The sequence below is a fragment of the Symsagittifera roscoffensis genome, chromosome 1, assembly GCF_963678635.1.
Source record: "Symsagittifera roscoffensis chromosome 1, txSymRosc1.1, whole genome shotgun sequence".
Lineage (NCBI taxonomy): Eukaryota > Metazoa > Xenacoelomorpha > Acoela > Convolutidae > Symsagittifera > Symsagittifera roscoffensis.
In genome coordinates, this window is record NC_087062.1 from 90,658,447 (window position 1) to 90,682,959 (window position 24,513).

The 24,513-nt window shown below is 34.4% G+C and overlaps 1 protein-coding gene across 1 annotated transcript; it reads left to right on the forward strand.

Annotated features, from left to right (window-relative positions):
* The first annotated feature begins 12,634 nt into the window (after nucleotides 1–12,634).
* Nucleotides 12,635–13,633, forward strand: LOC134840619 (serine protease 1-like). The gene has a single exon (XM_063856555.1). The coding sequence runs from the start codon at nucleotides 12,635–12,637 to the stop codon at nucleotides 13,631–13,633; it is 999 nt and encodes a 332-aa protein (XP_063712625.1).
* The last annotated feature ends 10,880 nt before the right edge of the window (nucleotides 13,634–24,513 follow it).

The window sequence follows — 24,513 nt, forward strand, 5'->3', positions numbered from 1 at the left end:
GTTTCCTAGAATTTTATGGTTGACATTTTTTTCTGTCCCTTTGAATATGTCGAATTATTGAGCTCGACTGTAACAGAAATCATTGAGCTACCATGATTTTTTTCCAGTGAAATTTGGTTCTGTCAAATTGGCAAAGAGAAATTTTGTTGAAATAATTTTTAAGCTAATTATCTATGACGTTCAGAGTGAAAAGCAAAACTAATTTGAGGTCGTCAAAGTACTTGAATATTCGACGCCTTCAAGTAAACCTTCCTTGAGACTGAAATTATTTTATGCTAATTATCTATATCGATCAGTGTGTAAGCACAAATTATTTGAGCTCAACGAAGTAGTTCAAATTTCGACGAGTTCAAAGAATCATTTTTTGAGACTGAAATAATTGTACCGCAAACTATCTATGACGCTAAGAGGAGAAACAAACACAATTTTTTGAGGTCACCGAAGTATTTCAAATTACAACTCGTTCATTTATCTTTTTTTCTGACTGAAACCTTTTTATGCTAACTATCTATGACGCTCAGAGTTTAAGCACAACTTAATTAAGCACACCGAGCGCGTTCGGATAATCATGATTGAGGCATGTTGATTGATCCCATTTTTTCCATAGAACTGTCTTTGGTACCTTGTTTCAATCACAGTTCTGAAAAACCCGGTCTTGTTCAGATCAATAAGCTAAATAAGACTAAAGCATAGACATCCTTTTTATTGGATAAAATTTGGCTAATACAGGTTTGTTTCAGGCATTAATTCAGCCGACTGGAATAAGAGTTTTTTATTTTAGAAAAAAGTGCAACATAAATGCTGAAATGCGAAAAAAAAAATTGTTTCAAAAGAGTTGGTTTTTATGATTTGATTTTTGTTGAACATTTTAATTTGAGAAACAATTTCATCGTTATTCATAATATGCTTTTTCACTGTCGCCCAGTATATATGAAAAAGTCACGAAGCGATTTGATACTGAGCTGTTTACTACGCAAACTATTATAAACTAAACAAACTATAGTTTTTACGCAAACTTTTTAATGGATCAACTTGGGATCAAAAAATCAAAAAAAAATGCTAAAATTGCTAAAAACACTGCTTCAAAAGAGTTAGTTTGTAACATTTGATTTTCTATGAGTTTTTATATTTTGAGAAAAAAAATTAGCGTTTTCCATTATAATGCGTTTTCACTGTCACCTAGTATTTTTCGAAAAAATCACATCTCGATTCAACCTTCAGTCCTTATTTATTAATGGCCTAGAGGTGATCAAGGCACGTTTAGACAAGTTCAGCACTGTCTTTAGTACCTAGCATCAAATTATAATCCCTAATGATATCTACTGAAACACTCCTAGTTGTTTGGTTGTCAATTAATTGTAAAAGTCTGCCCATGTCAAAAAAGAGGGTTCAATGATCACCCGCACCGGAGTTCCATGGATAATAATCGATTATAATGGATAAATTTTGTCTAAAAGGTTGTCATTATAATCCATTATTGTGGCAAATTTAGACCACGAAATCGATTATATTGTCATTATAATAGATTATTTTCGTAAAAACACAATCTATTAAAAACCATTATAATGGATCATAATCCATTTAAAATCCATTATAATAGTTTATAATCCATTTAAAAATCATTATAAATGATTATAACGGATTATAATCTATACATTTTCTTGCAAAATTATTTGCAAAACTTGCAACAATTCTGCGTTACTCACGGCCTAATAGCAATCTAAACCTAATCGAATTAACCCCCTCCCCACTTTGCTGCCAATTCGCGTTTGCCCAAACCCCCTCCCCCCACTCCCCTACGTTTGTCCCTACGCCCAACCCCATAATTGTTAAAGTTTATCCCCAACCCCCCCCCCAAGTTACAGTCCCCCCCAGTGTGTTTATCATTTTCAACGGGGACGGGGGAGGAATAATACTCAGTTGTTCAGGTTACCTCCCGCCCACATTTTTTACACCCCCCCCCCCCCCACGTTCAGTAAAACGGGGGGGGGGGAGGTAAAACTAAGATGGGGGGTTAATGGAGGTAAATGGGGGGTGTATAAACAGGGAGGAAAACGGGGGGGGGGGACAAACAGGGAGGGGTAAACGGGGTATATAAGACAAAAATTATAAAAAATTGAAAAGTGAATTGTAACATTTTATGAAACCTAATAAAGCAACTGCACTAAACAAAGAAATGCGATAGTTTTGAAAAAAACTTGTAAATTTCATGACTAACCTCTCGAAAAAGTCCATTATAATTGATTATAACCGATTATAAGCGGTTATATTGGCATAAAATATGTACGAAATTTAATCCATTTTTAATGGATTATAATCGATTGTAATCTATTAAAATGGATTATTTTGATATAAAAAAAAAGATTTTTCAGACTGAAACTTTTTAATGCTAACTATCTATGACGTTCATAGCTTAAGCACAATTTAATTGAGCGCGTTCGGATAATCATGATTGAGGCATGTTAATTGGTCGCAACATATTGATTCCATAGAACTGTCTTTGGTACCTTGTTTCAGTCACAGTCATAATGCGTTTTCACTGTCACCCAGTATTTATGAAAAAATCACATCCCGATTCAACCTTCAGTCCTTATTTTTTTTAAATAGCCTAGAGGTGATCAAGGCACGCTTAGACATGTTCAGCACTGTCTTTAGTAACTAGCATCAATATATAATCCCTGATGGTATCTACTGAATTACTACCAGTTGTTTGGTTGTCAATTAATTGCAAAAGTCTGCCCATGACAAAAAAGGGGGTTCAATGATCACCCGCGCCGGAGTTCCATGGATAATAATCGATTATAAGGGAAAATGTTGTGTGAAATGTTGTCATTATAATCCATTTTTGTGGCAAATTTGTACCACGAATCGATTATATTGTCATTATAATAGATTATTTTCGTATAAACACAATCTATTAAAAACCATTATAATGGATCATAATCCATTTAAAATCCATTATAATAGTTTATAATCCATTTAAAAATCATTATAAATGATTATAACGGATTATAATCTATACATTTTCTTGCAAAATTATATGCAAAACTTGCAACAATTCTGCGTTACTCACGGCCTAATAGCAATCTAAACCTAATCGAATTAACCCCCTCCCCACTTTGCTGCCAATTCGCGTTTGCCCAAACCCCCTCCCCCCACTCCCCTACGTTTGTCCCTACGCCCACCCCCATAATTGTTAAAGTTTATCCCCAACCCCCCCCCCCAAGTTACAGTCCCCCCCAGTGTGTTTATCATTTTCAACGGGGACGGGGGAGGAAGTATACTCAGTTGTTCAGGTTACCTCCCGCCCACATTTTTTACACCATCCCACGTTCAGTAAAATGGGGGGGGGGGGGTAAAACTAAGATGGGGGGTTAATGGAGGTAAATGGGGGGTGTATAAACAGGGAGGAAAACGGGGGGGGGGGGGGGGGGACAAACAGGGAGGGGTAAACGGGGTATATAAGACAAAAATTATAAACATTGAAAAGTGAATTGTAACATTTTATGAAACCTAATAAAGCAGCTGCACTAAACAAAGAAATGCGATAGTTTTGAAAAAAACTTGTAAATTTCATGACTAACCTCACGAAAAAGTCCATTATAATTGATTATAACCGATTATAAGCGGTTATATTGGCATAAAAAATATACGAAATTTAATCCATTTTTAATGGATTATAATCGATTGTAATCTATTAAAATGGGTTATTTTAATATAAAAAAAAGATTTTTCAGACTGAAACTTTTTAATGCTAACTATCTATGACGTTCATAGCTTAAGTACAATTTAATTGAGCGCGTTCGGATAATCATGATTGAGGCATGTTAATTGGTCGCAACATATTGATTCCATAGAAATGTCTTTGGTACCTTGTTTCAGTCACAGTCATAATGCGTTTTCACTGTCACCCAGTATTTATGAAAAAATCACATCCCGATTCAACCTTCAGTCCTTATTTTTTTTTAAAGTAGCCTAGAGGTGATCAAGGCACGCTTAGACATGTTCAGCACTGTCTTTAGTAACTAGCATCAATATATAATCCCTGATGGTATCTACTGAATTACTACCAGTTGTTTGCTTGTCAATTAATTGCAAAAGTCTGCCCATGACAAAAAAGGGGGTTCAATGATCACCCGCACCGGAGTTCCATGGATAATAATCGATTATAAGGGAAAATGTTGTCTGAAATGTTGTCATTATAATCCATTTTTGTGGCAAATTTGTACCACAAATCGATTATATTGTCATTATAATAGATTATTTTCGTATAAACACAATCCAACATAGTAATAACATTTTATGAAACCTAATAAAGCAACTGCACTAGATGGGAAATGCGATAACTTTGAAAAAACTTGTAAATTTCATGACTAAATTTCGAAAAGATCGATTATAATTGATTATAACGGATTATAAGCGATTATATTGGCATAAAAATTATACGAAACTGAATCCATTTTTAATTGATTACAATCGATTAGAATCGATTATAATCGATTATATTGATATCAAAAAAAATATTGGATTGTAATCCATTTTTAATCGATTATAATCGATTATTACCAAAATTTATTACAGACCAATTATTACAGACCACGAAAGTTCAATATAATCGATTATTATCCATGGAACTCCGGTGCGGGCAACGCTGCTAAGTGATCGTGCAATAAGCAAGGGTATTGCAATCGGGTACTGGACTTTTTCCCGTAAATAACTTTGTTCTGAGAGTTGTCAAAATTAGAAATAGTAAGTTTAGGTCCAGTTCATAATAAATTACCTTTTTTTGCATCTCCTGCGCACGTAGTCTGGAGGCAAAGAATACGTCTGGGGCAGCAAAGGTCCTAAGTTTGAATCTGACAGGAGTTGTTTTCTTTTCAAACGGTAAATATTCCATTTCAAAAAATTGTCGGTCTATTATTTTTTGCTTATGTTTTGTCGGCTTGTTGCCACATCTTGTTTTTTTTTGTTGCAGATACGTTGCATTGTTGCAGGTAGAATACATTAATTTTTTTCTGCTTTTTGTATTTTCATGAAACTTGACTCAGTATATTTTCTTCTTTTTTTATTGGTTAAAAGTTTTATTTTGCCCAAATATTTTTGGCTCAATTTTTATCTGTTTTCGGTGGTTCGATTTTTGATTTATTTCAAAGGAAACGTATTTTTTTGCCCCCTTCAGTGCATAAAATGCTAAAAACTCTTCAGAGAAATTATAGTTATTAAGACATCAATTTTGTTTTGGTTTTCCCTTTTTCCGCTTGATAGGTTTCAGTTTATATTAAATCAGCATAATGGCCTAATTTTGCGCTTTCGACGAGCGAAAGAAAATGGTATACGTAACTGGTGTGTTATCAGGTCGAGGGGGACCTAAAGTTTTTTCAAAAAAATTTTCAGCTTCTTTATTATTTTCCTTTTTCGGCTTATTAGGTTTTGGCTGGAGTTATATCGGATTAGTGGCCTCATATTGATTCATAATATGACAAGCAAAAAAAGTTTTATATATATATATATATATATATATATATATATATGTGTGTGTGTGTGTGTCTGCGTGTGTGTGTGTGTGTGTGTGTGTGTCTGCGTGTGTGTGTGTGTGTGTGTGTGTGTGCGTGTGTGTCTGCGTGTGTGTGTGTGTGTGTGTGTGTGTCTGCGTGTGTGTGTGTGTGTGTGTGTGTGTGTGTGTGTGTGTGTGCGTGTGTTTGTGAGTTGAGCCAGAAAAAGGAATTATTAACTTTTCATAAGTCTTAAATCTTGTTGATTTTTTTGGCTTGAAAGATTTCTTATAAGGTATTTCTCGTTTGTTACCACTTGGTATTTTTGTCGATGCTAATTTCACATTCGTTTTTTGGCATTTTTCCAGAACGATCGCTATTCATTTTGATAGATCTAGTTTTTTGACGTTTTCGATTTTTTTTCCGTTTTAGCGGCTTTCTTAACTTCACCTCTGTGTGTAAAGTGCCCTCGACCGTTTCGACTTTGTTTCATAGTAAGGCTAAAAGTTTGCTGTCAAAAATTTAGTTTCTAACTTGGCGGTCTACTGACTGCTCAGTTAAAATGAAAAATTTAATTTTTTCGAGCCAAGCCTGCATTTCTGCAAACAATTTTTGTTGCAAAATATGTTTTAGCTGACTTGAAGTATTACTAGCTAGAAAAATCTAGTTCACTCTGCACTCATTGTTTTTTTTGCTCTTTGTTGTCTAAGAGCGTTCACTGCTTCTTTTCCAGTACAATAGCATTTTATCTCCGATAAGCTAATTTTCAAAACCAATTAGGCGTGTAAAAACTTGATGCTTTGCCAAAACTTATTCCTTTTTTCTCGGTTTCTTTTATGGGGCATCCCCTATTGTTATGTCTGAAAAGTTAAATTTCGCATCTTTGTAAATAAAGCTTAAAAACTGGTTTGACTCCTCAAAATTTTAGAAATCAATTTTATCTATCAAAAAGTAGCTGAGTAAAACAGTATGATTTGTTTGCGAATCATTATATCACTGACCAAGTCAACGATGAAATGCATGAAAACAAAATCTTTTTTCCTTTCAACTCAAAATTTTTTTGAAAAGAAGTTATTCAGTTACAGTTCAAAGAAGCTTTATAAACATATTTTTATATTTAAAAATAGTGCTTTGGACAATTAAATCAAATGTATTTAAAATTTGAAGTTCCTGGTTTGAACTGGAATTCTTGAAAAGGGTCGTGCCTAATACGTTCGAGGTCAACGAAAAGGTCAATAAAAATCAGCTTTTTAAAATGAATTTTCTAAAGTTTTAAATTGAATGTTTTACTGATTACGCATGAGAGCTTTTAAACATAATTTTACTTAATGAGCATGCTTATTTCAATGCAGTTAGCTTAATTTTGTCAAAAGTTTTCTGGAAAGTTTATCAAAATATAAATTTTGATGGACATTTGTTGATTATCTCTTAGATGTATAAGAACCATGATCTCAATGTACAAATATATTTGAGCTGAGATGGAGATCATGCTTTTGAGTTTTAAGAATTGCCTTCGATCATGCGTTCGAGATCTACGAAAAGTGAGCTACAAAGAATTGACTTTATATTTTAACGGTGAATGTTCTCCTGATTACACATGCAAGTTGCGAATATAGTTTTATAGGGTGAGCATGCTTTTTTTTCAACGCTTATAACACGTTTTTGTCAAAAATTTTGTTAAAAGCTTATCAAAATACAAACTTTGAAGGACACTTGTTTATTTTTTTTTGGATGTATCAGATCCCTAATCTTAATGTAAGGTTTATTTTCTTTTGGATGTATCAGATCCCTAATCTCAATGTAAGAAAATTATTTCATTCAAGACCATGCTTTCGAAGCTGAGAAATTGCGTTCACTCATGCGTTCGAGGTCAGCAAAAAGTGAGCCATAAAAATGTGACTTTGAATTTCAAAAATGAATGTTCTCCTGATTACACGTGCCAGCTTGCAAACATAAGTTTATATGATGAGCATTCTTTTTTTCAATACAAATAGCACATTTTTGTCAAAAAACTTGTGCGTAGCTGATAAAAATACAAATTTTTGACAGAGATTTGTTCAATTTCTGCTGAATGGACCAATTTCCCAACTTTAAAGTAAAACAGATATTTGATCTGCTTTTGGGTATTAAAAACTGGCACTTTAATGGGCAATCTGACGAAAGCTTTTTAAGGTACTTAACTATGAGGCTCTAAGTGAGAGCGCAAATTTCTGAGTGCGCTGTAGTAATCTAATTTTGCGTTCAAATACTCAATCTAAAATTAATTTAGATGACTAATTGCTCAAAATAGTTTTGCAAATAAAAATTTTGCTAAAACAAAACATATCAAAATTTTTCACCACAGAAAAAAAAACATTTTCTATTGGTGAACCATGGTTGATCAAAACATATTGAGACGTGATCAGCACTGCAGTATCAACGAATCATCGCTCAAATGATCAGAATTAAAGCATTAGAACAAATTTGTTGCAACACTTAACTCCACTGTCTAATTTTACTCCAACCTTTACTGGTCTAAGCAGTATTGTTTTTGTATCTGTAACACCCACATTTACATTTTCTCATCCCCTTTAACACCCACATTATTCTCATCATCTGATTTTTGGATTCTTCTCGTTTTCTTTTCAATTCGGCCAAAAATTTTTATAGCATTTGGTGTAATTTTTTTCAAAGGAAATTAGGTGGTTATAACAATTAAGTGTTAATTGATAAAAATGCATAAGCAATTTTTGATGAACTTTGAAAAATCGCAATTATTTTTTCGGGTTTTTGCTTTTTCCGTATAAAAATGATTTAGATACCGATCTGCCTTTGTTTTCAACGGTTCAATGGTTTTAGCGCATAATTGAAGCTATTAATAAAATATGTGGCACATCAAATTTTGACTAGAAATAGTTTCTTATAGAAATAATTAAAATTACTTTATTTCTTTGTTGTTCCAATTTTAGGAGGAAGGATTGAAAATTTATGCTCGAGGTGGTTTTTATTATTATTCCACAGTTTTCGACTTTTTCACCAGCCTTCTTTGAACGATGTTTTAAACGAGCTGAACAGTATTGACCCCCTTCTCTGAGCTCAAACTTAAAAAGATATCTCATCTACCATTGCTCTACGTAAAGTTAAGGGAAATTAAAAATGCCAATTTGGCTAATTTGGGACATTACGACATGATATATTTCGTTCAATGGCGCGTGATCGTCAATTTAATCCGGCTCAAAATTTTTACAACTTCATTTGAGACACTCTGACTGAAGCTATTCCACGTTGGTCGATACTAAATATATTTTTTTGTAATCTACATAGCGTGTGGATGGACGGAATTTTTAAAAAGTGTTGTCAGAAAAAAGTCGAAACAGTTAAGGCTTTTTACTGATACGAGCAATTTGGTTTGCTGGTTTGCTTGGTAAACAATTGATTTTTTTTCTTTATCTTTTTTTGGTGAATTTATCAGACCTGTTTTTGTTAAAGCAATAACGACTTGTTCTCTCGCCTGGCCCAATAAAAACTGCGTATTATTTGAGATGACTAATGCATCAAATTATGTTACTTTGTATTCTGTTTGCAAAATTTTTTTAAAAGTTTTAAAAAAAAATCAGTTTTTTAAATATTTTTTTTAACAATTTTTAAATTAAAATGTACCTTAGGTGCCTTATAAAACATTAAGAACACACCCGAAAATGCAAATGTTATGCCCCATTACTAGAAGTCATGCTTGTATTCATAAATTGAAACAACTGTGTACATATTTCCAAAAGTTGAAGCTCCAAATGATGTTGAAGCTCCTTTGCCACCCTCAGATTTTAATAATGGGAAAAAAAGTTCGACGAAGGCAATAAAAACAGAAGGATAACTGGTAGCTGTGCAATTAGCACAGAGTATTCCGACCATACTCTCAAAAAAAAAGTAAAGTTTTTTTTTTGAGTGTTGTGATGAGAGAGTCATACGAAATTGTAGAACTTTTATTGAATGCGAGCTAACCGACAAAAGTCCTATTCAAAGCGAAAAAAAAAATAAATTTGAAATTTGAGATAAAAGTTTTTAACATGTTTTTTTTTTAATTTCATTGCTAAGGAAGCGTAATTGAAAATTCCAAAACTAGTTTTTCCTAGTTTGTTCTGAAACCAGTAAAACAGAGAATTTCCCAACTTAAATGAAAAACTATAGTCTAAAATTGAGCGAGTAAAGCGAGCGAGGTATTATACTCGCTTGAAGTTAGACTGAAACACAAAAAAATTCCAACCGGTTTTCTCGACATTGGGACAATTTATAAAAGAGAATCAAATTTTATTCGAATTACGACTAAAAGGGTTTCGAACATTTATGTATATAAATTTACCCATTCCGATTATTATTTGTTGTACCTGATTTGGCGTAGAAAAAAACTAAAACACACATCCAAAAACAAAGTTACTCGCCATTTTTAATAATCGGAACAAGAATCCTAAAGCTGCTAATTTAGCGCAAGTATGTAAAGAAATTGAGAAGCACCAAAAAATGTGCTGAAAAAAGATTATTATCGAAAAAAGTTTGAAAGTTTTCTCGTTTCTCAAATTTTTTAGGTGGACCAAATTGCGTTTCTGGGATCCCTTAAAACCTTATAAAGACCCTATTTTGTCAAAAATTTCTGCGCTTGAACCGGTGGCTGTGCCCTTTTGACTTAAAAATCCCGCGTTTACGGCGCGTGCTCCCCTCTCAAATTTAGCGAAAAAATGGATGTCATAAAAGAAAAGCGAAAGTATTGCTTATTCTACAGAAAATTATGAAGTATCATTTCTGTGTGCACGAAGCATTTCCTTAAAATTACAAAGTCTACATGCAGTCATTGAACTGCTATGCTACACTTCGACATTTGAGGCTTCCGACTTCACATGTGTTAGTATTGAGTACGCACATTGAGACGCAATTGAATTAATTTTGAAAATTTGCAATTGAAGAAGGTGGAGCTCGCAAATTATTTTTCTTTAGAGTTTTTGCTCTCAAGTACTCTGTCCTTGCCTTAATTGGAAAACTTATCGTCCTTATTACTGGAAATTTTTGTGGGTCGGCACAAAATTGAAAATTTTCTTCCATGGTCGATTGACTAGCGGAACTTTTCGTAGCCGACTTTGAAGTCTAGAAAACCAATTTAGCATACAACTTGAGTAGAGCTGGCATGTGTTAGTGCGACTAATTTCGGTGAAAACAATTTTAGCCTCAGACAGAGGTGGAGTGAAAATGATTAAACTAGTATAAAATGCAACGCCTGGGAATGTTCTGTCATCTTGGCGTTTCCTCTATCATTTTTGTAAAATCGAAACTTGAAAACTCCAAGGAGTCTATTGCTAAGAAGATGCTCAAAATAACCTGTTTTGTAGTAATTTTTGCCATAACGGTTTTTGCGAGACCATCAGAGGGTTTCAAGCGCATCGAAATACTGAAACCAGAAGTGCGTGAGATGACTAATGCATCAAATTATGTTACTTTGTATTCTGTTTGCAAAATTTTTTTTAAAGTTTCAAAAAAAAATCAGTTTTTTAAATATTTTTTTAACATTTTTTAAATTAAAATGTACCTTAGGTGCCTTATAAAACATTAAGAACACACCCGAAAATGCAAATGTTATGCCCCATTACTAGAAGTCATGCTTGTATTCATAAATTGAAACAACTGTGTACATATTTCCAAAAGTTGAAGGTCCAAATGATGTTGAAGCTCCTTTGCCACCCTCAGATTTTAATAATGGGAAAAAAAGTTCGACGAAGGCAATAAAAACAGAAGGATAGCTGGTAGCTGTGCAATTAGCACAGAGTATTCCGACCATACTCTCAAAAAAAATTTAAAGTTTTTTTTTGAGTGTTGTGATGAGAGAGTCATACGAAATTGTAGAACTTTTATTGAATGCGAGCTAACCGACAAAAGTCCTATTCAAAGCGAAAAAAAAATAAATTTAAAATTTGAGATAAAAGTTTTTAACATGTTTTTTTTTTAATTTCATTGCTAAGGAAGCGTAATTGAAAATTCCAAAACTAGTTTTTCCTAGTTTGTTCTGAAACCAGTAAAACAGAGAATTTCCCAACTTAAATGAAAAACTATAGTCTAAAATTGAGCGAGTAAAGCGAGCGAGGTATTATACTCGCTTGAAGTTAGACTGAAACACAAAAAATTCCAACCGGTTTTCTCGACATTGGGACAATTTATAAAAGAGAATCAAATTTTATTCGAATTACGACTAAAAGGGTTTCGAACATTTATGTATATAAATTTACCCATTCCGATTATTATTTGTTGTACCTGATTTGGCGTAGAAAAAAACTAAAACACACATCCAAAAACAAAGTTACTCGCCATTTTCAATAATCGGAACAAGAATCCTAAAGCTGCTAATTTAGCGCAAGTATGTAAAGAAATTGAGAAGCACCAAAAAATGTGCTGAAAAAAGATTATTATCGAAAAAAGTTTGAAAGTTTTCTCGTTTCTCAAATTTTTTAGGTGGACCAAATTGCGTTTCTGGGATCCCTTAAAACCTTATAAAGACCCTATTTTGTCAAAAATTTCTGCGCTTGAACCGGTGGCTGTGCCCTTTTGACTTAAAAATCCCGCGTTTACGGCGCGTGCTCCCCTCTCAAATTTAGCGAAAAAATGGATGTCATAAAAGAAAAGCGAAAGTATTGCTTATTCTACAGAAAATTATGAAGTATCATTTCTGTGTGCACGAAGCATTTCCTTAAAATTACAAAGTCTACATGCAGTCATTGAACTGCTATGCTACACTTCGACATTTGAGGCTTCCGACTTCACATGTGTTAGTATTGAGTACGCACATTGAGACGCAATTGAATTAATTTTGAAAATTTGCAATTGAAGAAGGTGGAGCTCGCAAATTATTTTTCTTTAGAGTTTTTGCTCTCAAGTACTCTGTCCTTGCCTTAATTGGAAAACTTATCGTCCTTATTACTGGAAATTTTTGTGGGTCGGCACAAAATTGAAAATTTTCTTCCATGGTCGATTGACTAGCGGAACTTTTCGTAGCCGACTTTGAAGTCTAGAAAACCAATTTAGCATACAACTTGAGTAGAGCTGGCATGTGTTAGTGCGACTAATTTCGGTGAAAACAATTTTAGCCTCAGACAGAGGTGGAGTGAAAATGATTAAACTAGTATAAAATGCAACGCCTGGGAATGTTCTGTCATCTTGGCGTTTCCTCTATCATTTTTGTAAAATCGAAACTTGAAAACTCCAAGGAGTCTATTGCTAAGAAGATGCTCAAAATAACCTGTTTTGTAGTAATTTTTGCCATAACGGTTTTTGCGAGACCATCAGAGGGTTTCAAGCGCATCGAAATACTGAAACCAGAAGTGCGTGAGATAAATGTCACTGAATCACCATCTCCTAGATCATTTCAGTGCGGGCAAGCTCCCTTGTTTGAGCCTCAGATAGAGAGAATCATCAATGGATCTTACGTACCAGTCCGAGGTGCGTATCCTTTTATGGTCAATATCAAAATGGGCTGGCAACACTGGTGCGGAGGAGCTGTATACGACAAATATAATGTCATCTCCGCCGCCCATTGTTTTTGGGAAGGCCAGGACCCTAGTAGTTTGAAACTCTTCTTCGCCGACAAAGATCAGAAACTGGGATACGAGATTGAAACCGGACAAGAAAGGAGATACGTGGAAAAGATCACTCTTCACCCGAGGTACAGCAAAGATGGCTGGAACTCAAACGACATCGCAATTCTGAAAATGACCGAGCCAGTGCCTTTCACTGATCAAATTCAGCCTATCTGTCTGCCTACGGTCGAGGTACAGGGTGGTGAAAACACAGTCACAATGGGGTGGGGGGACACGAGAGGAACGTCAAATGGGAACATCTTGAGTGTCGTGCAGGTTCCCGTGATTCCCAAAGACACATGCAAGCAATGGTATGGAGGACTAATTAAGGATTGTATGGTGTGCGCTGGATACGAAGAAGGGATGCAGGACTCCTGCCAGGGCGACTCTGGAGGTCCTCTGGCCATGAAGAATGCGGACGGAGCCTTCGAGTTGATTGGCGTTGTGTCGTGGGGATCTGGCTGTGCGCAAGCCAGACAACCGGGAGTCTATGCCGATGTTCTAGACTATGTCCCTTGGATCAAAGAAGTAGCTGGAGAAGCCATGTACTAACGCCAATATCAATGAAATAATAGGCAATTTAAATCTTGTTCGATAGGGTTCTATTATTTCTTCGGGTTTTCTGCAGATATTAAACAACTAATTGTTTTCTTTAAATAAAATTTATTGAGGAAAAAAGATGTTTTGAAACCAAAATCGGCTGAAGAAATAATCAAATTCAAACTTTTTGTTATTTTCATTTAAGGTGATCAAATCGAATAGTAGATTTTTTCTTGTTGTGAAGCATTTTCACAAAATCAGAAGCACACAAATACGCTCTCACATTAACTACCTTTCAAATGGTTTAATTCAGGGTTTGACCTTGGATTTTTTCGAGAGTATCTAGCTTTCTCAATAAAATAAATAGTGATACAAAATTTTCTGCGCTCTTCCAAAAATCTGAATTAGCTTAAAAGGCTCCTCCTTTACAGGCTTTTCAAAATAAAAATAGCGTTTTGTCTCACTCCCACTTTTAAAATAAATGCGTGTTAGGCAAAATTGGGAGTCGTACTGGGGACTTTTTGGGTGGCGAGGGGAGGGGTGGTGATTCGAATGGCGAGGGCCTCGACTTCCTGGCGGGAACTTCCACGCAAATTTAAGATGGGTCAATTCCTTTGAGAGTTTTTTAATTTTTCATACGGAGTAAAAACGGAGTAAATCAGATATCTTAGAGAATTTTAGTTATCAAATTTTCAGTCGAAGTGTTCTATATTGTTTTTTAATGGTCTTAGTTTTTGAATGTTTGCTGGATCTGGAATTTTCCGAGCTGTATACTTTAAATTTTAAGGATTGTTTTTTGTTTTTTAAAAAAGATTCCATTGCGCTTGCGATTAGCAAACCTTATGAAACCGGAGTATAGCCTATATTGGGTCAAAGAATTATTACACAAAGTCAGTCGAATCATTTGGCACATCTGCTCTGATGAAATGCCTGGCATTGTAAATGGCCATACACTGCCTTGTAAATGGCCATTCCTTTCAAATTTTAAATGTTTGTTTTGCGCCAACTAAATTTTTTCTAGCTTTTTTGCTGACTTCTAATTTTTTTTCAACTTAAGGTATCTTGGACTTCGCCAGGTTTCGGCAGATGCTATATCTGTTTAGAAGCCTCACTATTCGTCTTTTGAAGGACCAAAGTTTTTTTATTTCATTTTTGCTTCCCGTTTTTTTAAACTCAACATTCGTCTACCCATATCGTGATTGCTCTGTTAGAGCTTGATCAATTTTGTGTACAGTTTTTATTCAACACTGGCAATTGGGCCTCTCGTTATTTTTCCTGAAATTCAACAGCATTCGAGATAGGTTTTAGAAAAACCAATTTTTTGTTTGTTTTTTCAGTTGCTTTTTTGCCTACTTTATTAGGTTAGCTGCCGTGCTAATTTTTTGCATCGCAAGTGGTACATTATGAAAGCTTTTTGAACCTTAAATTGGGTTCCAAGATATTTTTAACTGTTCATTGAACCAACCGGTAAAAACTGAGCCAATGCACAATGAAAACAAGGAGTCAAAGTGTTCTCCGTCAAGTTCAAGATATTTCTCTTGTGAAGTTATGTTCAAATATACCTTCTGTGCATGGCACTAAAAATCCAAAAAGGAAGTTTTTTTTACCAAGGTATGACTTTTTTCCAGGAATTTTATTTGCATTTTGCTTCTAACAGTATCACTGCTTACAACCAAATCATAAGACTTGTTTCAAATTTCATGCAGAAAAGGTTTCAAAGTTTTCCGCGGACATATTGTTCGGTGCGTGATTCCCAAAAACTTGAAATAACTATCTTAACCAATGTTTCTCTGATTTTCTTTGAATCGATCTAATTGTTTATTATAAGGCCCACTAAAACTAGAATTTGGACTAGGAGTTATTGATATATCTAAAGTGCATGGAAACAACTCTCTAAAGTTTTGTTAAACGAGGTTATCAGAGAAAATTATTTGAAATTTAGGCTTTAATTTATACGTTTGCTTATGAAATTTGGGTCTAGGACAACAAGCCGACGGGACTTCAAGCCGAAGGGACTTCAAGCCAAAAAAACAAAAAAACGGTTTACAAGAAATTTAATTACGAAATTTACTGTAAATATTAGAAACACCTTCCCAATAGTTTTTCAAAGACAACTTCCATCTAAGTATAAGTTTTTTAGGCGGGAAATTTTCTCATTGAGGTCTCGATACTTCTTTTTTTGAATATGAGATGCTTCTTCTGGAGAAATACGTCGTATATCGAGTGGCGAAAAGCGCTCCTGTTCTCCAAGTTTTTGGACAACCGTCTAATGAACCGGATTTTTTGTCCCCGCAGATGCGTTCCAGTCACGATTCCAGCTCTCACATTTGTTGGTTGTCCTCAAATTCAGGGGCCGATTGAACACATTCCATAAACATTCCATAAAGTTAAAAGAATTTGGCCAAAAATCCAAAAATTTCACATATAAGCATAAACTTGTCCGGTTTCTGGGAATCGCGAAAAAATCGGATCTTCTTCGATATCGGCCTCGAAACTTCCGAGAGCGGCTTCAATTTCATTTCAGGCAAAACGCTAAACTGAAAAGCTTTTGCGCTGTTTTTTTTTCAGGTTTTCGTCTTGATAGCTTTTTTGAAGACCAAAATCTTTAAAGTTTCGAAGTATACATTGTTGAACCAGCATCCTCAAGGAGTAGATAAAGCGAAAATTTTCTTGACAGCTGCAACTGCCCCGCTTTCATAATCTGTAATGATTGATTCTGGCATCAAATAAACCGAAAAACTTTCGAACGATTTTTCGCTCAAAATTGTAAAAAATTTTGAGAAAGTTTCTTCAGTTTTTGAGACCAAAAACGCCCAAACTACCAGAACAATCCATTCACCGTTAATTCCGAATAACGCAAAAATTTAGTTAAACGGCGGGGGTGCCGATTTAAAAGTTCCATCGTTCATAATATTTTTGAACGAACCAAAAACTCTAGGCCTTCAGTTGTCGCAAAAGTTACCAGACCAATTTCTTAATGAAGAACAAATTCTTGACCTTGTTTCGTTTTTCGCCATGCACCCTCATTTTTCACGTCTTCTAAAGTTTTTGGAGATTCTGGTAAAATTTCTGCTTTTTTTTGACTCATGCTTTTTTCCTTTTTTTTCGCATTTTGGAGGCAAAAAATCTCCACTGTCCACTCGAATCCACTGTATTGCTTTGTCATACGATTTCTTCAAACTTCTATTGACATTTTGCTCAACGCTCTGAATCACTGTTTTTCGAAAAGTTTCTTGCAGAATTGTTTCGTCTGGGGGGACGTGATTGTGATCTCCAGGTTTTTTTAAAACCGATTTTGAGTCTCCTGTCATTGTTACACGCGATGGACAATTGATTTCAAAACATTTGAAGTAAATAAAGTTTTCATCAGTTTTATTTCTTCGGAACACAAATCCTTTTATAATTGAACCCTTTTATCCGTTTATAACTTGACCCTTTTTGTTTTTGGCTTCGATAAAAAAAATCCATATTTAGTTAGGATATAATAAATAAAACTGTTTTAGAACATTGGTACTTATTCTCAAAGGCTCAACCGGAACGAAAATTTTCGTTTCCGCGACCTTTTTAAGTTATTTTCTAAATTTGCATTCAAATTTTCGGCTTCCTGACATTTTTTTTCTATTCGGCTTGAAGTCCCGCGGGTTGTTGTCCAGCACCCATGAATTTTGACAAATTGCCCATAGTGACAAAAGCAGCAAAGCAAGCAAACCGTTAAAGTTTTTACGATTGTGATTAGTTGAAAAATCAAAATTGTAGGAAATTGGCTCACCGCATCGACTGCGGATTAACTTATGCTGTAACAAATCTGTAAACGCAAGTTTAAAAAACGTGTGATCATCTAAACTGAGTTCCCATTGGTAAGTTATTTTGAAACTTCGCTCAAACTGCATTGTTTATTTGAGCCAAGCTTTAAATGTAACGCTCTGCAACAGCTGTTTACAACAAAAAAACTATTGGTGTGATTTTTTTTGTGATTTTGCTACGGATCAACCAACCCGCATTGGAGTTCCATGAATAAAAATCTATTATAATTTAGTTTCCTTGTCAGTGTCCACAAAAGTCGACTATAGTCAATTAAAAATGGATTATAATATTATTCTATTCCGAGTCAACAAAAAACCTTTTTTCATCCATTATAATCGATTTTTTTCACTTTTGTGGACACTGACAACAAAACTAAATTATAATTGTCTTTTTTCCACTTTACTGAGAATGCGAACTTCAACGCACATAAAGTATTTTCTACATTTTGAATGAAAGTTGGTTACGTTGATTACTTGTTGTTCAATTTATTTTTTTTCTGCCTAACTTTCATATTTTTGTTACTTTTTTTGTTACTAAAAAACTGAATTTTGTTCTGTTCAACAATTTTGTTAAATAATTACAAACTTTGGGGGGGGGGGGGCGTAAAAGTGGAGGTGGACAAATCCTCTTTCCATTACCCCCCTAGCTTTTTCCCATTTACAACAACCCCCCCCCCCCGGGGGGGGCTTCAGGTGGGAAAGGCGGTGGGTTAAGGTGGGGGAGGGGTTGTTCAGGTGAGAGGGGTGCTCAGGTAAAGGGAGCGGTTCGGGGGGGGGGGGGGAGGCTTCAGTCAGGAGGGGTGTTTTCAGGTTGGGGACGGGTTGGGTTCAGGTGGGGTGTCTGTGTTCAGGCGGGGGGCGAGTTCAGGTGGAAGGGGGTTGTTCAGGGGGGAGGGGGGAAGCAAAGAGACAAACGTTAGGGGGATTGTTGGGGAGCAAAGGGGTAAACGTTGGGGAGGGGGAGGGGAAAGCTTAACGGAATCTTTTTGCAATTTGAGTTTAGGTTTGGAAATGGAGGATTAGACCATATACTCGCTTTGCAAAGTTTCCGCAGAAATCACTTGATAAATGCAAAAATTCTTGCAAAATTTTGTAAGACAGGCGAAACAAAAATAAATTGGAAACTTTCATATTTTTGTTACTTTTTTTGTTATTAAAAAACTGAATTTTGTTCTGTTCAACAATTTTGTTAAATAATTAGAAACTTTGGGGGGGGGGGCGTAAAAGTGGAGGTGGACAAATCCTCTTTCCATTACCCCCCTAGCTTTTGCCCATTTACAACAACCCCCCCCCCCCGGGGGGGCTTCAGGTGGGAAAGGGGGTGGGTTAAGGTGGGAAAGGTGGGAAAGGGTGGGAAAGACTGCCCGTACTTCATTATTTCATCACTTATTTTAAAACCCATTATAATGGATTCCAATTGAATTTTTGAATTTGAATTTAGATAGAGTTTAAAGAACATTAATGAACTAACAAACTGCATCAGGGTTACTGTACGGGCAGTACAGCCCAACTGGCAGTAACCCGAGAGAAACTTAGGTAAATCAGTGAAGGCAAAACCAGAGATATTAGAAATTCACCCTTGGATACCACATATAATCATCCTATTAGCGTGTCAACAAGCAATCGATTGTCATTCAGGTTTATTTTTTAAGTTTGACGAAAATTTTTTTCTTTTGCTTGTCAGAGTATTCCTTAAGGTTGAGGGGTAACAAATCGTTAGATAACAAAAATTTGAAGCATTTCAGAGTTTTGTAAGACACCGAATTTTGAGCTAACTTTGTTTTTCTTAAAGGTAGTGACTAAACTGCCCCTGCGCGTGAGTCTACCCATCTTTCTTGATTGAAGATTTAAAAAATTTAAGGTGGACACTTCTAAGAAATGAAACATTGCCTCAGAACATAAATGGCTGATGAACATTTCATACACATTTCGCAGCTGATAATTTGAAAATTACTCGGGCACATGATCATACTTACGAAGGAAAAAACTGGTTCTTATAATTTTTTCTGTATCAAAAAAAATTAATCAAGATTTGTTTTCGAAGCACATCCGTACGCTATCAAGCTAAAGGAAATTAACGGAATCACGTATGCCATGTAAAACTTAACTAATGACTGTTTAGAGAAGCATGATCTTCCTCTGTACAAAACACCATTGAATTTCGACAACTTTTTTCAAATTTGTTCAGTTTGATTTTTAAAATTCAGTTTTTTGTCAACTTCGATACCCAAACAGTTAAAACTATCCATATTTTCCATAGTTTGTCCAGCAATTGAAATTTTGGAATCCGATAGGTCTTTTCCAAAAGCCATTAGTTTACTCTTGTCTGTATTAATCGATAGCTTGTTGACTGCACCAGTCATTTATGCTCTGGACATCTTTGCTGAATTCTTTTATAAACATTGGTGTTTTTCCAGAACCTACAATGGCAGTGTCATCAGCAAAAAGACTTACTTCAATTACTTCATTAATAATTGAAATATCATTGATATATATCAAAAAAAGGACCCAAAACTGAGCCCAGGGGCACACCACAAGTTATTTTTTCTAAAGACGATTTTATGGTACTATCAATCACATATTATACCCTGTTAATTAAATAGTTCTGTAACAAATTTAAAAATTTTCCATGAAAGCCATTTTTTTTCTAATTTAATGATTAAAATATCATTATTAACAGTGTCAAATGCTTTTTAAAATCCATAAAAAGGGCCATCCCATAATCTTTTTGCTCCAAAACTGGGCACATATTTTCAGTTATCCGTGTAATTGCATGTAAAAATGAGTGCTTTGTTCTGAACCCAAATTGTTCAGGACAAAGTATTTTGAATTTTTGTTAAAATTTGATCATTCGTCGGTAGATAAGTTTTTCAAAAACTTTGCTAATTGTTGAAAGAAGGCTAATTGGCCGGTAAATATTTAAATCAATGTCACTTCTTTTTTGAATAAAACAATTACCTGGTCAATTTTGCAAATATCAGGAAAAGTCTCTGTGATGAACGTTTCCTTGAAGCAATCAACCATGAGCTTCATAATGACTGGTGCACAAAGTTTAACCATCATATTACTCAACCCATCATGACCAATCAAATGTTTGTTTTTTAAATTTTTAATAGATTTTGCCATTTCGTGAATGTCAGTGGGAAAGAAAACAAAAATCTCGCAATTGCAAGAGATTTTATCAATATTTTTGCAATCCCCAATTTTTTTTGAAAGTTGAGGTCCAATGGTTACAAAAAAGTTATTCAAATCGTTCGCCTCTAAATTATTTGAACTAGTTTTCTTTTTTCCTTAAAACTTATTAAAAACTTGAATCATTCTTTTTGAATCATTAGAGTTACCTGATTCATTGTCATAAAATTTTCGCTTTTCTATCGCAATTTGTTTTTGTTGATTTCATTCCTCTTTCTTTTTGATTCATCATTGGGAAAAGTAATCATTATTTTATGCGCAGTATCTCTGTTTTTGCACTATTTTTAATATTATTAGTTATCCACGTTTTTTTTAATGTTTTTTAATATCGTCTAATTTAGAAGGGGAAAACCTATCGAAAATATTGATCTTTGTCCGAATTAAAAACTGAACTTTAAAATTCACTGATTTATCTATGCTCAATTTTTCCAAATCGATATGTAGGAAAAATAGTAGTTTAAGTAGGTTGTCGTCAAAGTTCAGTTTTTAAAATTTCTGGCATATCAAACCGTGTTATCAGCCTTAGTGATTGTAAATGGCAATTCACCAAACAATGCATAGTGGTCACTTATTGTTGATTTAATAACTGTCACTGGAAAAAAAATCTTCTGATATCAAATGATCAATGCAGGTTGCACTATTTTTAGTGACTCAGGTTGTTTCACTCATGAAAATATTCAAACTAAAAGATTTCAGAAGCAATTTATAACTTAAGACTTCAGGTTTCTTATCACTCGAAAATATGTCAATATTGAAATCTCCCACAATTATAGGTGTTCCTTTTAAAAATTGAAGTTCATCAACAGAGTATCCAGATTTTCCAAAAATTTTAGGCACGTGTGATCAGGTGGTGTGTAGACAACGTCAAAATTAAACTTGGTTAAATTGCTGCAAGTAGTTATAGCTAGATATTCCAAATCTGCTTTCAGATCTTGAAGAATAAATTCAACTTCTGTTTTTACAAAAAATGCTACACCGCCACCCTTTTTTCCCTGTGATAAAAACCCCTTTGTGATAACCATCCAACTGAAACATTTCCAAACAATCGTTTTCGGTCAACCATGTTTCGCATAAAGCTATAACAAAAGAATTTTTCTTGAGTGAATCACACAAAACACAAAGCTGGTCATGATGTAACCTAAGTGATCTTATGTTAAGAAAAAAAACGCTCTAAGTTCTCCCAGTATTTGCCAGCATTAAGCTTCCCAAGTCCAACAAAAATTAAGGCATTAAATTAAGTTGTTGAGTTAAGGTTGAGTTAAGTTGTATGTTGGAAGTACTTTACTCATCGTTTTCTGTTTCATTTGACTGCGTAGTACCGCCCACGAATCCTTTAATGAAATGCGATAAGGAATTATCATCATCCATATGCTTGACCAATTAGATTTTCAGAGTTTGCCTTTCTTCGTTAGTTATAGATGCTGGTGATGGTGAAACTTGAAAGCGAAAACGCTTTTTTAGCCGGTGCTATTTTGTCCTTCAAAACCTTACTATACAAATTTTCCGAATTAGTTTTAGCTGACCTGATAGTGTTGACTTTGCTAACCGCAGTGTTGCTTAGCCCTCGAACACCTCCATAGTATCCATCTTGACACATTAAAATTTCCTCCAATATCTTTAACTTTCACAAAAGGAGTAGAGTTCCATGTAGAAACAATCATGCCTCTCGATTCAGCTTTATTGTTGCACGGGTTGACGAAACTTTTTTTGTCAAATCGTATAAATTTCGCAATAATTGGAGGCGGTCCGTTGAAGTCCTTAACAGGATACAAAGGATGGCAAGCCTTGAGATCGTCTCCTGTAACCGATATATTCAGCACTTTTAAACAAAAATATGATACATCTCCGATTAAAGTCCCAGTAATTCCCAGGGGCAAGTTGTTGAATATCACTGAATCCTTGGAGTTATATCTCTCTAATTCGTTTCAATACTAAGCTGTTGCACACTGGATTTTAGTTGAATAACAGATTTCGTAAGTTCCTTGTTTTCTTCAACCAATTGTTGGAATATTTCTTTATTATTTGGGTCTAAGCTCGCTGAATCCATAATTGTTTCCACTTTTTCTGCAGCCAATTCTATTTGACACTTGAAATTCAGACCTAAGCAATTGCTTTCGTTTGCTCGAAAATTCAAGCTATCATTTTCATTGCTCTTGTTTGTGTTTTCTGATTATAATGCTTTTTGTTTTGGCGAGAAAAAGTGGATTTAAATCCATTTTTAGTCCAATTTTGTTGTCTGAACGTAACGTCTGGGAGGTAATTGATAATGTTTACAATTTTACAACAAAAATCTATTATAATCGATTTGTTTTCAGTTTTCCTAATTGCGGGAATGACAAGTTGGTTGCCGAAAACAAGTATTTGGACGTTTTAATCAAATACTTACTTTTCAGCACAAAAAACTGCAAAATGCAATCTAACATTCTTGTTTCCCAAGATGATGAAAAATCAAGGAAACCATCTTACATCCAGTTTTCGTTTTTATCAAAAAAATGAGATCAAGCAGCTATTTTTTTGCTCATACCAAAAAGTGAAAAAAATTTCTGACTTTGCGCGTCTTTTAATTTTTTCAAGCAAAATAATACTGCAAAAAATCATCAAAGTTTTTTTTGCGCAAATTAAATGAGCACGTAATGAGCGTAAAGCAAATATTAGGCTATCAAATATGCTTTGCTTGAAGTTTCATTTTAAACACTTTCTCACCCAAAACTTTCAAAGATAAACCGAAAATTTTTTGAAAAATGAAACTGGTTAAGTTTTTTTTCAATTTTTGAGGAAAATTTTGTTTTCATTTTTGTTCTGAAATGAAATATTTTTTTGAAATATTTTTACTGAAAGTATTATTTTCATTTCCTGGCGGAATTTTACTCGGGGGCTTTTGACTCGGGGGCTTTTGTCGCTCAGCCATTATTCTCATTTCCTTGCGGAAATTTATCTCTGGCCTCTCAAATTTTGTTGTCACTGTGGTCGGAGCCGTCTGTGCTAACTGCATAGGAAACGGCTGTCTTTGTTTTATAATTGATATGGTTTTATGCAAATTTCATTGGCCTTTTTTTCAAGTTTCCGATCCAAATAGTATTTTTTTTATTCAAACAATTACAAAATTTTTATTCAAAGTTTTTAAACTGACGTTTTTTGCTTTTTCACAATTGTGTATAACTTTCGCAGATTCTTGATTGAACTGAAAACTTGTTTCCTCGGTGAGTTTTCCTTATTCTTTTATAACCTTTATTAGGATTGATTATCTTCTTCCTGCAAATCACGCGAAGCTCCGCTTCAATTCTGACAAAAAGCATCGGTATGCTTTTTGCATTTATTTCTAAATCTTGGTACATTTATTGTTCATAAAACTTAAATTAGGGAAGCTTTTATTCAATTACGCTATTTTTTTTTGCTTATATATAGTAATTGAAAAATGTTCTTTGTCATTCAGACCAAAAAAAAACTGATTAAGATTCCTTTATCAGGTGTTTTCGACTTCAAAATCAGTAAATACGCAAAATCAGGTACAACAATTATCTGTCAGATAAATTTGAGTAATATCAAATGACATTCTACTCAATCGTGGCTTTTTTTGAAATGAGATATTGCAAAAAAGTTATTAAATTACTACAAAAAATTGATATATAAGAACGTTTTTTGTACTAATATAAAGTGGAGAGTTGTCGATGACAGAACAAAAAAAATGACAAAAATCATTCGCATATGAAAACTAGACTTCTTTATTTCTAGACCGCTAAAAATACGAAAATAAATTTTCCAAGAAACTTTTCGAGAAACTTCTTAAGAAAAAATTTCTTCCTATGAAAAACCTGTTTTGAATACCATATTTCACATGCGCGCTCCAAATTTCATGCATGAATAAAAAATACTTTCACGTATTGTCTTAGGAACAAA